Raw genomic sequence first — 15,037 nt, forward strand, 5'->3', positions numbered from 1 at the left:
GAGGTATCATTATTAACCGATTCATGTCCGGCGTACGGCTGAGCTGGATGGAGGTATCATTAACCGATTCATGTCCGGTGTACGGCTGAGCTGGATGGAGGTATCCTTCATGTCCGGCGTATGGCTGAGCTGGATGGAGGTATCATTAACCGATTCATGTCCGGTGTACGGCTGAGCTGGATGGAGAGATTATTAACCGATTCATGTCCGGCGTATGGCTGAGCTGGATGGAGAGATTATTAACCGATTCATGTCCGGCGTACGCTGAGCTGGATGGAGGTATCATTAACCGATTCATGTCCGGCGTATGGCTGAGCTGGATGACGGTTATCCCTGCACCATTGGATTGCAGATTGCATCGCTATAGCCCAGCAGCAGCAGATGGTCATATATCTGTGATGGATGTGGGGGTTCATATAATTTTGATGCTACATTTGACACTATCATTTTCCAATGCCTCGCGTCTCTTCTGTGTGCTATGGTCACAGTGTTGATGCTTAGCTGCATTTTGGCATAGCCCCCATCCCCCTACACGTCATACATGGCTAGAGATGCCCCCATAGATCCCCAGTGGTGTGTGTGCTGGCATGTCAGATGTTGCAGGTGATGGCAGCTCCCCTCGTACATCCACTGCCATGCCAGCACAGGGGCTGCCATTCCTGTCTACACTGCGGGCACAGGGGCTGCCATTCCTGTCTACACTGCGGGCGCAGGGGCTGCCATTCCTGTCTACACTGCGGGCGCAGGGGCTGCCATTCCTGTCTACACTGCGGGCGCAGGGGCTGCCATTACTGTCTACACTGCGGGCGCAGGGGCTGCCATTCCTGTCTACACTGCGGGCACAGGGGCTGCCATTCCTGTCTACACTGCGGGCACAGGGGCTGCCATTCCTGTCTACACTGCGGGCGCAGGGGCTGCCATTCCTGTCTACACTGCGGGCGCAGGGGCTGCCATTCCTGTCTACACTGCGGGCGCAGGGGCTGCCATTCCTGTCTACACTGCGGGCGCAGGGGCTGCCATTCCTGTCTACACTGCGGGCGCAGGGGCTGCCATTCCTGTCTACACTGCGGGCGCAGGGGCTGCCATTCCTGTCTACACTGCGGGGCGCAGGGGCTGCCATTCCTGTCTACACTGCGGGGCGCAGGGGCTGCCATTCCTGTCTACACTGCGGGGCGCAGGGGCTGCCATTCCTGTCTACACTGCGGGGCGCAGGGGCTGCCATTCCTGTCTACACTGCAGGCGCAGGGGCTGCCATTCCTGTCTACACTGCGGGCGCAGGGGCTGCCATTCCTGTCTACACTGCGGGCGCAGGGGCTGCCATTCCTGTCTACACTGCGGGCGCAGGGGCTGCCATTCCTGTCTACACTGCGGGCGCAGGGGCTGCCATTCCTGGCTACACTGCGGGCGCAGGGGCTGCCATTCCTGTCTACACTGCGGGCGCAGGGGCTGCCATTCCTGACTACACTGCGGGCACGGGGTCATATATAATTGCCAGTACTTGCCATCAGTTCCCTTGTGCACTTTCCTTGGTGTGCTATAAAAGATCTAGAGTTATTAGATTGACGGTCAAAAGGTCGACGGGTGTTTAATTATCTGTGACCCTAATTAGTGGGAATGTAGAACCTCACGGGCCACGCATTCATAGGCCACGTGGCATGTCAACCTTTTGTACCCGTCGACCTTTTGTTCTGTCTTCCTTTTACCTGTTGACCTACAGAGGACAACTCATCAGACAAGTTCTCTGCCCCCAAACCAAAACACGATGATGAGTTAGAACCATAAGCCGGGGGTCCACGCGCACCACTAGTACAGATGCGTCCTAATGCGCCTTTCCTTTTTGCACCGTATGCCACGGGGTAATTATTCCCATGCTTGAGAACTTTTTCCAAAATGTTGGGGATTATTCGGTACAGATTGCAGATTCTGCTAAAAAGCACAATCTGCAATCCTTCCTCTGACATGATGGGGGCCGCACATCGCAGGGCAGGGACGCCCAGCGTGCAGAATGGCCTGCCCAGCGGCTGCGGTCGCAACAACTGTGGACGACCCCCTGCAGCCGCAGCTAGGCTTCGTATGCAGGCGGAGCAGCTGTGTGACGTCTCGCAGCTGCCCTGATAACTCCGCCGACCTGCCCCTGTTTTCCTTGTGCCGCCCCCGCAATACTCCATCGCCGCCCCCACCCACCTCATGAATGCCCCTTCCTGTCAATCAGTACCTGCTCCGGCGCATTTGCGCCTCAGACGGGGGTTATTGCGGTCTGAATAATCCCCTTTGTGTCTTAATTCATGAATAGTGGCCCTCATTCCGAGTTGTTCGCTCGTTGCCGATTTTCGCAACGGAGCGTTTAAGGCGAAAATGCGCATGCACATGGTACGCAGTGCGCATGCGCTAAGTATTTTAGCACAAAAGTAGATTTATTCACGTCTGAACGAAGAATTTTCATCGTTGTAGTGATCGTAGTGTGACTGACAGGAAGTGGGTGTTTCTGGGCAGAAAGTGACCGTTTTCTGGGAGTGTGCGGAAAAACGCAGGTGTGCCAGGATAAAACGCGGGAGTGTCTGGAGAAACGGGGGAGTGGCTGGGCGAACGCTGGGTGTGTTTGTGACGTCAAACCAGGAACGGAACGGGCTGAGCTGATCGCAGTGTAGGAGTAAGTCTCGAGCTACTCAGAAACTGCTAAGAATTTTCTTTTTGCAATTCTGCGATTCTTTCGTTCGCAATTCTGCTAAGCTAAGATACACTCCCAGAGGGCGGCGGCCTAGCGTGTGCAATGCTGCTAAAATCTGCTAGCGAGCGAACAACTCGGAATGATCCCCATAGTTATGAAACTTAGGGGCCTATTTACTAAACCTTGGATGGAGATAAAGTACCAGCCAATCAGCTCCTGTCATTTGTTAAACACAGCCTGTAACATGTCAGTTAGGAGCTGATTGGCTGGCATTTTATCTCCGTCTACTTTATCTCCATCCAGGGCTTAGTAAATAGACCCCAAAGAGCTCTGATGCCGCCGTTCCCCTCGTTGACCGTCGTAGACCATCATATTCTGATGTTACCCGCTCGCCATGGACCAGTCAGCCAGATAACGAGACCTGAGACTCCGCGTTGCCTTTTCTCCCCCTGTTGACGCCTCTGTGTTGAGTAAATGGTTTCTCCTGGGAATCTGTGATGGAAGTGATGAGACTTATGAATCATGATCTTAACAAGAGCTACATTTTTCCCGCCCTATCGCCCTACAGCTCGTATGAATCTCAGGCCGGAAAAGTCCAGCGTTAACGCATCGGGCAATCTATCTTGATAGTAAATCAGGTTTGGTAATTGTCGGGGAATAACACGCTCGGTGTAAACCCTTTATATAGAACGTTTATGGGAGCACTTTCCTAGTCTCTAACTTTTTGTGATTGTATATTGTGCCAGGGGCAGCTGCGGATTCATCTCAGGTGCGGTAATAAAAGGTAATCAGCGGGAGTTCCACCTCTTCAATCTCCGCTGAACTGTCCATTACACCGCGGAGTGACAGCTAAACCTTTAGTGCGCGCTGAACCCTGGGGAAATTACACTCTGCTTCCTTCATCGCTGCTACATGTATAAAACATCTTCCAAGTATCCAAAAGTGACACTCCGGCCTGAATCACGCTGCAAATGACTCGCTCCGTGCTTCGTTGCTCTTCTTGATTTCCGAGCGCCTCCGGTTTATTTCCAGGTGGACGGGAGATATGATAGAGTTGGGTTTTGGTGATTTGCAAGATTGTTTTTATATCACTTTATTTGACATTTGACATCTGTTGTTTTGGTCATTTCTTTCTGTTGTGTTATTAACATTGTATTGTTCTATATACGTCTCCGATAAGGGAGACGGGCAATGGCTGCTCTTATGTCCCAGAACTGACTGTCCAAACGGGCTCTTACCACACATACCCTGGCCCACAAGGCCGTGCAGAGGAGCGGAGTGATTTGTATGGCTGGGCCTCCCAAACTCTACGTCCAAGATGGTATAACAGCGTTGGTCATCAATGGTTCCATTATAGATGGCCATTCCCGGTTCACACTTATAGAGCACTGTATTGTGTTTGCCTAAGTTGTGGTCATTTCCAAAAGTATCCGCATACACAATGCCCACTGGGATGTAACGTATGCCCGCTGCTCTATCCTGCTGTGCCCCTCGTTGCTCCCATACTTACACCATTCCTGGCAGCCTGGCAGGTCCTTCTCCTCTCTGGCCAGGCTGTGGTCTGTCCCGTCTCCTTAGCAGTGGGAGCCGTTGGAAGGGTGGCGCGTGCTGATGGCGCCCGCCCCGGCTGCACAGCGTATGCATGTTGGAGCTAGGACAGACCTTAGCAGAGTATTATGTAGGTATTACAGAGAGTGTATGTGAGTGGTTCACACCTGGCCCCATGTATGCATTTATATTCTATACAAATGACTCAAGATTGTTTTAGCAATATCGGTACATGTCCTCTTATTGGGGGTCATTCCGAGCTGTTCGCTCGTTGCCGATTTTCGCAACGGAGGGATTAAGGCAAAAATGCGCATGCGCATGGTACGCAGTGCGCATGCGCTAAGTATTTTAGCACAAAACTTAGTAGATTTACTTACATCCGAACGAAGAATTTTCATCGTTGAAGTGATCGGAGTGTGATTGACAGGAAGTGGGTGTTTCTGGGCGGAAACTGACCGTTTTCTGGGAGTGTGCGGAAAAACTAAGGCGTGTCAGGTAAAAACGCGGGAGTGTCTGGAGAAACGGGGGAGTGGCTGGCCGAACGCAGGGCGTGTTTGTGACGTCAAACCAGGAACGAAACGGGCTGAGCTGATCGCAGTGTAGGAGTAAGTCTCGAGGTACTCAGAAACTGCTAAGAAATTTCTATTCGCAATTCTGCTAATCTTTAATTCGCTGTTCTGCTAAGCTAAGATACGCTCCCAGAGGGCGGCAGCCTAGCGTGTGCAATGCTGCTAAAAGCAGCTAGCGAGCGAACAACTCGGAATGAGGGCCAGTGATCCTAATCGCAGTGTCGTTATCTTCCCAGTAAGGTAAATGATAATTAAGTCATTGCTGCAGGGATTAGAGCAGACACTTCGCTTTCTGGGCTGGAAGTTTTTGCTTTTGTGAATAGTTTCTGCTGTTTGTGCAGTTCCCCAATATCTGATCGTCTCATACTCATAAATACTGTATACCCAGATGGGCAGAGTCAGTACATTGTGACACATAGGAAAGAGACTAGTGATTAGGATCACGCCTCTGGTGTTTTACGTGGTACTACTGGTCCCAGCAAACTCCGTCAGCCATAAACTGCTTTGCAGCGACCCAGTCACAGCACAAATCTCAGCCGCATTGTGAATCGGATAACTATTCCCAGATGTGAGAAGATGCTAGAGGCTCGCCAAGGCAGGTCCAGCGACAGAAAAGGCTCCGCGGGGTCCACTAACAAATGTTCTACCCAGTAACAAAACAAGGGGACGAAAAGTTGAGACGTTTCGTTTTTCTCTAACATTCTAGACTATTATTTTGAGGAACAACTCCAGAATAAATCCATTCTATAATACATAAAATATCCTTGTGTGGCGGAAGCGGCTGCGCACAATGCTGCCTAATGAATGATACTTTCAAAGCAACTAATCTAATTAAATTGGGAGTAAATGACTTTTACTTTAATAAACAGGATAATTTAATAAATGTAAATGACCCAACAAAATGAAATTCCTGAAGTGTTGCAAGAATACTTTTATGAATGTAACAGAATTGTAATTAGCTGCCATTCTACTCGTTCCAGGCGACTAATACGGTGGTTTACGACATATATGTAGCAGAGCATTATATTTAGTCATAAATCATTTAGCACAGATCTAAATAAATGCAGAAAACCCACAAGAACGCAATTTTCCAGACATTTCTGTAAGTGGCAGCGCAGTAGAATTTAATAGAAAATAAGTTTTTGATTCCCCGGATGACAAAAGATTTAAAGCAAGATGAGAACGTAAGAAAATATTACCCGAGCCGTAACCATTATTCCCTGGCGACAAGCATTGCAAGCTACAGTACGTCTGCAGGTGATTATACTGCAAAACCGCACGATTCTCATCTGTGTGTCGCTGAACGGATGAACACGTTACATGTATGAGGTTTGTCTGTAGAGGTGCATTTTCTGCATGAGAGTGATAGGAACCTAACATCGCTACCCTGTCCTGTTAGAGCAGTGGTCTTCAACCTTAATTGAGGTGTGAGCTACTTTCGGAAAAAAACCTCAGGAAGAGCTACGCCCTCCCCCCAATGCTCGCGCATTCCTGTGAAAGTAGGTGTGGCCTCGCAACAGTAATGCCCCCCAGTAGTGCCAGATACACAAATCATGCCTTCATCCCCTCCAGCAGTGCTCACAATTGTTGCCCCCCGCATCCGCCGCTGTGTTTGAGGGGAGGGCCACTGGCAGGCAGCCACAGCGCGACTCCCCACTCTGAACCAAGTACCCGTGGCAGCGCTGCTAACATCTCCCACCGCGCGGCCATTTGAAATATAGTGCGGACCGCCAGCCAATCAGGAGCCGTGAGCTCTGATTGGCTGGCTGCCCGCACTATATTTCAAATGGCCATGCGGCGCGTGGTCGGAGATGTCAGCAGCGCCGCCACGGGTACTTGCTTCAGAGCGGGGAGACGCGCTGTGGCTGCCGAGAGCTACCTAGCTCGGCACCGCTTCCTATCAGTAGCTCGCGAGCGACGGATTGGCGACCGCTGTGTTAGAGGATACGGACCCATCCGTCCACCATATTTTGTATTGTGACTTCCTACCAGGAGGGCCCACAACACACACCCTGCACACAGTTTTCAATACTCCCCTCCCCCGAGGACTATGGCACCACTGCAAAATCACCGGGAATGAGACTCGGTGGCGATTGTGACGGTGTTTCGCACATGCGCAGTAGTGGAATCGCTGAGAACATGTCTGCGCAGTAGACTTGGGCATGGCATCAGAGTTTACTAGAGCGCACTATTACCCTGGAGGCCGGGGCCAGTCGGAGACTGCACAATGACCCCCTATTCTCTAAATACGCCCCTGAAACACAGGAAGGTGGATAAGCTATGACGTAGTCTCCTCCAGTACTGGAACACTGTCATAGAGAAATAATCCCGTCTCCACTTTCTATTCTATCATAGTTTCATTCAAACTTGGTCATTTTTTTTAAGAGCTCCCTCCTTGGACCATGTTCAAGTTGTAGGGGGCAAGATTAGCGATGTGATTGTGTCATTATGGCTCTGCCCTGCCGTATAAAGCCGCAATTTGGGCACTGCACGGAGCGTCCTCAGTATAGTGCTGCATCCCTATCTGCTCTGTGTGACATCATGCGCTAAGGGGATGTGGCCGGCACAGGGCGCCGTTACGCCATGTTACATCATTTTACAGAGAGATTTAACTGATTGACAAGGTGCACACAAATGACACTATTACTGATGGCTCAACAAGTTAAGTGTACGACTATGGTACTGGAGGTTTTGTGTTTAAGTCCTGTGCTTTGCGTGTTCTGAAAGTAAGTTCAAGTGTGCTATCGATGTTTGTGTATAAGGTTCACTGCAAACACACTAGTATCTGATATCTATATGATATATACAGTATATGGGCGTGTGTATAGCACATATACAGACACCCCCCTCCTTTGCAAATCATACATTTAACCCTTGTAGGCTAGTAATATAAAAAACATTCTGTTAATTGTAAGTAACTTTTGAAAATATTGTGACGTTCAATTATTACATGAGCAAATAAATTATTAGTAAATAAATCTCCATGCAGCCGTCATATATGTCACATATACTGTAGCGTCTGTCCCGGTGCACATTTCATTTATGTGCTTGTGCGCCACTACCCATATCATCTGCCAAAGTAGTCAGCTCGTCCATTCAGGTGTGGCCCTACACACCGCAGGGCCCAGATGTGACCGCTATGACACAGAAAGTTTTCTGGGAGATCACTTCGGCCTTCATGTAAATAGCAGCCCCTTAGTGACCAGTGTACACTGCAGAGTCCATTTTGTAGCCACTATGGGCCTAATTCAGACTTGATCGCTCGCTGGCTATTTTTTGCAGCGCTGCAATCAGATAGTCTCCGCCCACAGGGGAGTGTATTTTTGCTTTGCAAGTGTGCGATCGCATATGCAGCCGAGCGGTACAAAAAAAGTTTTGTGCAGTTTCTGAGTTGCCCAGAACTTACTCAGCCGCTGTGATCACTTCAGCCTGTCCGAGCCCGGAAATTTACGTCAGACACCCGCCCTGCAAACGCTTGGACACGCCTGCGTTTTTCCAACCACTCCCAGAAAACGGTCAGTTGACACCCACAAACGCCTTCTCCCTGTCAATCTACTTACGATCGGCTGTGCGAATGGATTCTTTGTTAAATCCATCGCCCAGCAACGATCCGCTTTGTACCCGTGTGACGCGCCTGCGCATCGCGGTGAATACGCATGCGCAGTTCTGACTTGATCGCAGCGCTGCGAAAAAACCTAGCGTGCGATCAGGTCGGAATGAACCCCTATGCCCGTAATTAAGTGTGAACCCAATGTATGTAGGTTGGAGCGCAGCAGATAGCTCCAAAATCTGCTGCTGTCATTTCATTTCCAATAGGCACCAGCCGCAACCGCCATGATTTACCATTGGCCATCTCAGAGTAGCGCTCAGAAGTCCCGATAGAGGAGTGATGTGGTCACTTCACTCCGATCACGTTGCGGGGACTGGATCCGCGTCGGGCAATAAAGAAAAAAAATGACGGTGTCCTCACTGCTGGTATCCCGTGCCTGCGCCATAATATCAGGTGTTTTGCTGATCAGCAGCGTCTTGGTGCACCAAGGTTTATTAGCATAAGCCCTTCTTCTATTGTTCTCAGCCGCAATACAATACAGAGAGAACAATACAGCAGGGGATTAAAGGGATAGATGAGCAGGGCTCCATCTGTACTGCAGCATATACAACTGTATATTGAGAATCCAGAATATCCTCCTCCTCCCACTGTGACGTATGATATAAGTGCATAGAACGGCTAGGACTCGTACTAATGACCCTCTGTGCTGTTCTTCTCTCTCCCGCAGAAGGGGGGCGTGGAAGGACATTTTGCATTTCCGGAGGGTACAGCGCAGATGACGTTTGAGATCCCGCTGAATGATTCCGGGTCGGCAGGACTGGGAGCTAGCCTGAAAGGAAACAAATCCAGAGACACCAACAGTGATTTGGGGATCTTCATTAAATCCATCATTCACGGGGGAGCAGCCTATAAGGTAATGAGAGATTCGGATTTACGCCAGGGAAGAAGTGGAAGCTGGCGGTGGCTTAGATGGCGCTGTCGGCGGCTGACTCTTTTGTATGTCACTTTGGGGACTATTCATGAAGCAGTGGAAAGAGTGGAGAATAGAATCAGGGGAGAAGTTGCCCATAGCAACCAATCAGCTTTGAAAGAAGCCTTTCTCAAGTACATTCTATATAAGGGAGATGCTGATTGGCTGCTGCTGCTGCTTCATGAATAGACCCCTATGTGCAGTTATACAAAGAGGTTGTTTAGCGCTGTTATGTAAAGATACAAGTACAGTATATATCCAGTATATATTGTGAAAGGAATCGGATTCTCCCTGGTGCGGTATCACCCAAAAGGCGTTATTGCAGGAAGAGAGTAACCTAGGGGAGCTGTGCCCGCTCGGACCGCGCGGGGTGAGAGACGAGGCAATACTGGAGCCATAACGTGAGCGAGAATTTATTTACCCATTGTGTAAAGGTGGTGCTTTCAGTGCAAGTGCGCAGCCAGGGACCGTCTCACCCAACTATAATCATTTCCCGGCTGAGATGGTCAGGTGACTATGCGTCACTGGGCCGCCAAGTAGAGAACACATTACGTTTGGGAAATGGTTTATTAAAGCTCAGGTTGTTATCAGAACTGGTGTGAATTCTATCTATCTATCTATCTATCTATCTATCTATCTATCTATATATATATCTGTCTCTCTCTCTCTCTCTCTCTATCTATATATATATATATATATATATATATATATATCTGTTAGAGGCAGCACTCACCAGACTTACTGTATACATACAAATATAGACACTGCACTACTACCAGCACTGTACTAACGTTTCGTAGTTTAATCCTTCATCAGTGTACTCTGTGCTGGTGTTAGTGCAGTGTCTTTATTTGTATGTATAAGTCCGGTGAGTGCCGCCTCTAACATATTGCCTGGCTAACTTCTTTAGAATGGCACCGGGGCCGTTGTAACGCCTATCAGGAGTGCCGGGCTCTGCTACAGTTATATATATATATATCATGGGAAGACATTGCACTTTCAGCTCAATAATACAATGTCACTCCATGAATGAAGTCTGCAGACCGCTGAAACGTTGCAAACTTCATTCATGGAGTGATATTGTATTATTGAGCCGAGAGTGCAACGTCTTTCCATGCTGTTTCTTACATTACGGAGGCACCGGCCTGTGTGTTTTTCAGCTTTCAGGAGTGCCTTACCCACGTATATCTATCCATCTATATATATATATAGATATATATATATATATATCTATATATATATATATATATATATATATATATATATAGTAAGTGTATAATGTGCTCTGCCTGGTGCAATGTGTATAATGTGCTCTGCCTGGTGCAATGTGTATAATGTGCTCTGCCTGGTGCAATGTGTATAATGTGCTCTGCCTGGTGCAATGTGTATAACGTGCTCTACCTGGTGCAATGTGTATAATGTGCTCTGCCTGGTGCAATGTGTATAACGTGCTCTGCCTGGTGCAATGTGTATAATGTGCTCTGCCTGGTGCAATGTGTATAATGTGCTCTGCCTGGTGCAATGTGTATAACGTGCTCTGCCTGGTGCAATGTGTATAACGTGCTCTGCCTGGTGCAATGTGTATAACGTGCTCTGCCTGGTGCAATGTGTATAACGTGCTCTGCCTGGTGCAATGTGTATAACGTGCTCTGCCTGGTGCAATGTGTATAACGTGCTCTGCCTGGTGCAATGTGTATAATGTGCTCTACCTGGTGCAATGTGTATAATGTGCTCTGCCTGGTGCAGTGTGTATAATGTGCTCTGCCTGGTGCAGTGTGTATAATGTGCTCTGCCTGGTGCAGTGTGTATAATGTGCTCTGCCTGGTGCAGTGTGTATAATGTGCTCTGTCTGGTGCAGTGTGTATAATGTGCTTTACCTGGTGCAGTGTGTATAATGTGCTCTGCCTGGTGCAGTGTGTATAATGTGCTCTGCCTGGTGCAATGTATATAATGTGCTCTGCCTGGTGCAATGTGTATAATGTGCTCTGCCTGGTGCAATGTGTATAATGTGCTCTGCCTGGTGCAGTGTGTATAATGTGCTCTGCCTGGTGCAATGTGTATAATGTGCTCTGCCTGGTGCAATGTGTATAATGTGCTCTGCCTGGTGCAGTGTGTATAATGTGCTCTGCCTGGTGCAGTGTGTATAATGTGCTCTGTCTGGTGCAATGTGTATAATGTGCTCTGCCTGGTGCAGTGTGTATAATGTACTCTGCCTGGTGCAGTGTGTATAATGTGCTCTGCCTGGTGCAGTGTGTATAATGTGCTCTGCCTGGTGCAGTGTGTATAATGTGCTCTGCCTGGTGCAGTGTGTATAATGTGCTCTGCCTGGTGCAGTGTGTATAATGTGCTCTGCCTGGTGCAGTGTGTATAATGTGCTCTGTCTGGTGCAGTGTGTATAATGTGCTTTACCTGGTGCAGTGTGTATAATGTGCTCTGCCTGGTGCAGTGTGTATAATGTGCTCTGCCTGGTGCAATGTATATAATGTGCTCTGCCTGGTGCAATGTGTATAATGTGCTCTGCCTGGTGCAATGTGTATAATGTGCTCTGCCTGGTGCAGTGTGTATAATGTGCTCTGCCTGGTGCAATGTGTATAATGTGCTCTGCCTGGTGCAATGTGTATAATGTGCTCTGCCTGGTGCAGTGTGTATAATGTGCTCTGCCTGGTGCAGTGTGTATAATGTGCTCTGCCTGGTGCAGTGTGTATAACGTGCTCTGCCTGGTGCAATGTGTATAACGTGCTCTGCCTGGTGCAGTGTGTATAATGTGCTCTGCCTGGTGCAGTGTGTATAATGTGCTCTGCCTGGTGCAATGTGTATAATGTGCTCTGCCTGGTGCAATGTGTATAATGTGCTCTACCTGGTGCAATGTGTATAACGTGCTCTACCTGGTGCAATGTGTATAACGTGCTCTACCTGGTGCAATGTGTATAACGTGCTCTGCCTGATGCAGTGTGTATAATGTGCTCTGCCTGGTGCAGTATAATGTGCTCTGCCTGGTGCAGTGTGTATAATGTGCTCTGCCTGGTGCAGTGTGTATAATGTGCTCTGCCTGGTGCAGTGTGTATAATGTGCTCTGCCTGGTACAATGTGTATAATATGCTTTACCTGGCGCAAAGTGTAGAACGTGCTCTATCTGGCGCAAAGTGTAGAACGTGCTCTATCTGGCGCAATATGGATAACGTGCTCTATCTGGCGCAATGTGGATAACATGCTCTACCTGGCGCAGTGTGTATAGGAGGTTCTATCTGGTGCAATGTGTATAATGTGCTCTGCCTGGTGCAAAGTGTATACCATGCTCTACCTGGCGCATAGTGTATAATGTGCCTTACCTGGCGCATATTGTATAATGTGCCTTACCTGGCGTATAATGTGCCTTACCTGGCGCATAGTGTATAATGTGCCTTACCTGGCGCATAGTGTATAATGTGCCTTACCTGGCGCATAGTGTATAATGTGCCTTACCTGGCGCATAGTGTATAATGTGCCTTACCTGGCGCATAGTGTATAATGTGCCTTACCTGGCGCATAGTGTATAATGTGCCTTACCTGGCGCATAGTGTATAATGTGCCTTACCCGGCGCATAGTGTATAATGTGCCTTACCTGGCGCAACGTGTATACCGTGCTCTATCTGGTGCAATATGTATAACATGCTCTACCTGGCGCAGTGTGTATAGGAGGTTCTACCTGGTGCAATGTGTATAAGCGGCACTACTGTGTGGGGTAATGTGAATTGGCACTATTATGTGGCCACGCCCCTTCCTCACAAAGCCATGCCCCTAAAATTTTGCTGCGCGCCTGTGCCGCACACTTTCAATACCTACATATAATCAGGCCTTCTGAGCAGTAATCCCACCCACTTGACAGACTCCACCCCCTCAACAGACCCCCCACCCCTTTTAGGACTGCTTTCATAAATTTCCCGGGCTGGATTTTGATCCCAATCCGCCCCATTCCCCCCCCGCTTACTCTACACAGTTTTATGTGAGTAATAAGTCTGTTATTCTTCTGTAAGGCGGTGCAGGTTTGTCACATAGTAACATAGTCGGTGAGGCTGAAGGAAGACCGGTAGTCCACCCTGAATAAACATGCTGCCCTATTGGTTGCTCTGCCTATACGTAATATTTCTGGTGCTTTCCATGGGATTGAGTGACCGGCAGAGGGGATCCGCTAGATTGCTGGCGGGGGTGAGTGCAATGATCCCCTTATGGGCTCGCTACGCAATGGTCTCGGTGGCTCATACACGTGCCACAGGTTCTATTCCCACTGTACAGCTGCTGTGGACACCCACAAGTGGGAATAGTCCCTGGTAGTCGGCATTCCGACTGTCGGAATTTCTAGCGGTCGGGATCCTGCCGTCGGTATACTGTCCGACGGGATCCCGACCGCCCGGCACATTATTACATCCCTGTACGTGTTACTGTAAATGTGTTGCTCCCAGGATTTGATGTTATTTGTGTTGCACTAGATTACAGATGTCTCTTGTTTTGGGTGGTCTTCAGGTGGCCGGCTGTCGGGATACCGGCGCACAGTATTCCGGCGCCGGAATCCCGACAGCCGGCATACCAGCACTTTTTCTCCCTCTTGGGGGTCCACGACCCCCCTGGAGGGAGAATAGATAGCATGGCGAGCGCAGCGAACCCACAAGGGGCTCATTTGCGCTCGCCACGCTGTCGGTATGCCGGCGGTCGGGCTTCCGGCGCCGGTATGCTGGTCACCGGGAGCCTGGCCGCCGGCATACCCTACTACACCCCTCTTGTTTTAGTGCAATAACAGTGAGGCCTTCTGTGCAGCGGCATTACTATTACACTAATAATACAGTATGTCAGACATAAACCTTGTTACTCCCATAGCTGTGCATTTGTTACTAGTGAGCTGATTGCAGGATTCCCTGGCGCATTTACCTGTGATGAATCCCAGAACTGGAACTCCATGCATTATAATACTCGGGACACGAGCTGGGCGCTGCTAGTATGAGACTCATTTACCTGCATTTACACATGTGTCCTCTTACATCCAGCCTCAACACGCCACACAGCGGCAGATGCCTGTTACTAGTGAGCCGCCAGGTCACGTGCATCCCCCCCCGTAACATTATGCACCAGGAGACTGCGCTGAGTAATCTGATGTGACGCTTGTATATGTGTGTGCAGCTGAGTCTGTATATGGAGCACCGCTGAACTCGGTTGCTGCATCGTAGCACTATGTAAGCAGATTCAGAGACTCAGTCACACACAGTATACAGGTGTCTTATATCGCATTACTCAGCGCAGTCTCCTCGTACGTCCTAGTCGCATTGTGTTGCATCTAAGACGTATTTTCGGCTATAAAGACACCCAGTGTTAGCAGAGTCTCTGGCACCTGGCGCACCAAGAGGGGATGTTTGGCACAACTGCAGGTTGAGGGCACATCTGGATCTAGTATTAGAGTTGTCAGGGAAACGCATGTAATAAACACCGGTGGATGTTAGCCCTAAGGGTCACTTACCCATAGTGCAAATGCTGCCGCAGACCTGCGTTAGTGTAAATGTACCTGGTGTCTCAGGGAAGCCCTGATTTGCTGGTTAAGTCACCACAAACTTTTCACAAAATGTGCGCTTTAGTCGCATTAATAATGTGACAGAGTACAACTGATGTGTACACTGCGAGCAGCTGCTGTGTGTTACTGTAACCTTGGTAAAAAGGCAAAAAACGGAGGTCCTTTACGAGTGAGCCACTCCGTGCCTCGCACCAC

The 15,037-nt window shown here is 49.1% G+C and overlaps 1 protein-coding gene across 3 annotated transcripts in view; it reads left to right on the plus strand.

The window, feature by feature from the left end:
* The window catches only part of PARD3B (par-3 family cell polarity regulator beta), a 1,283,796-nt gene that overhangs the window by 410,032 nt on the left and 858,727 nt on the right, over positions 1 to 15,037 (plus strand). For all 3 annotated transcript variants that reach the window (XM_063932652.1, XM_063932653.1, XM_063932654.1), the window contains one exon: positions 9,063 to 9,248. In XM_063932652.1, the coding sequence (XP_063788722.1) occupies positions 9,063 to 9,248 (186 nt within the window). The remainder of the gene's footprint in view (positions 1 to 9,062; positions 9,249 to 15,037) is intronic.

Source organism: Pseudophryne corroboree, chromosome 7 (genome assembly GCF_028390025.1).
Source record: "Pseudophryne corroboree isolate aPseCor3 chromosome 7, aPseCor3.hap2, whole genome shotgun sequence".
Classification (NCBI taxonomy): domain Eukaryota; kingdom Metazoa; phylum Chordata; class Amphibia; order Anura; family Myobatrachidae; genus Pseudophryne; species Pseudophryne corroboree.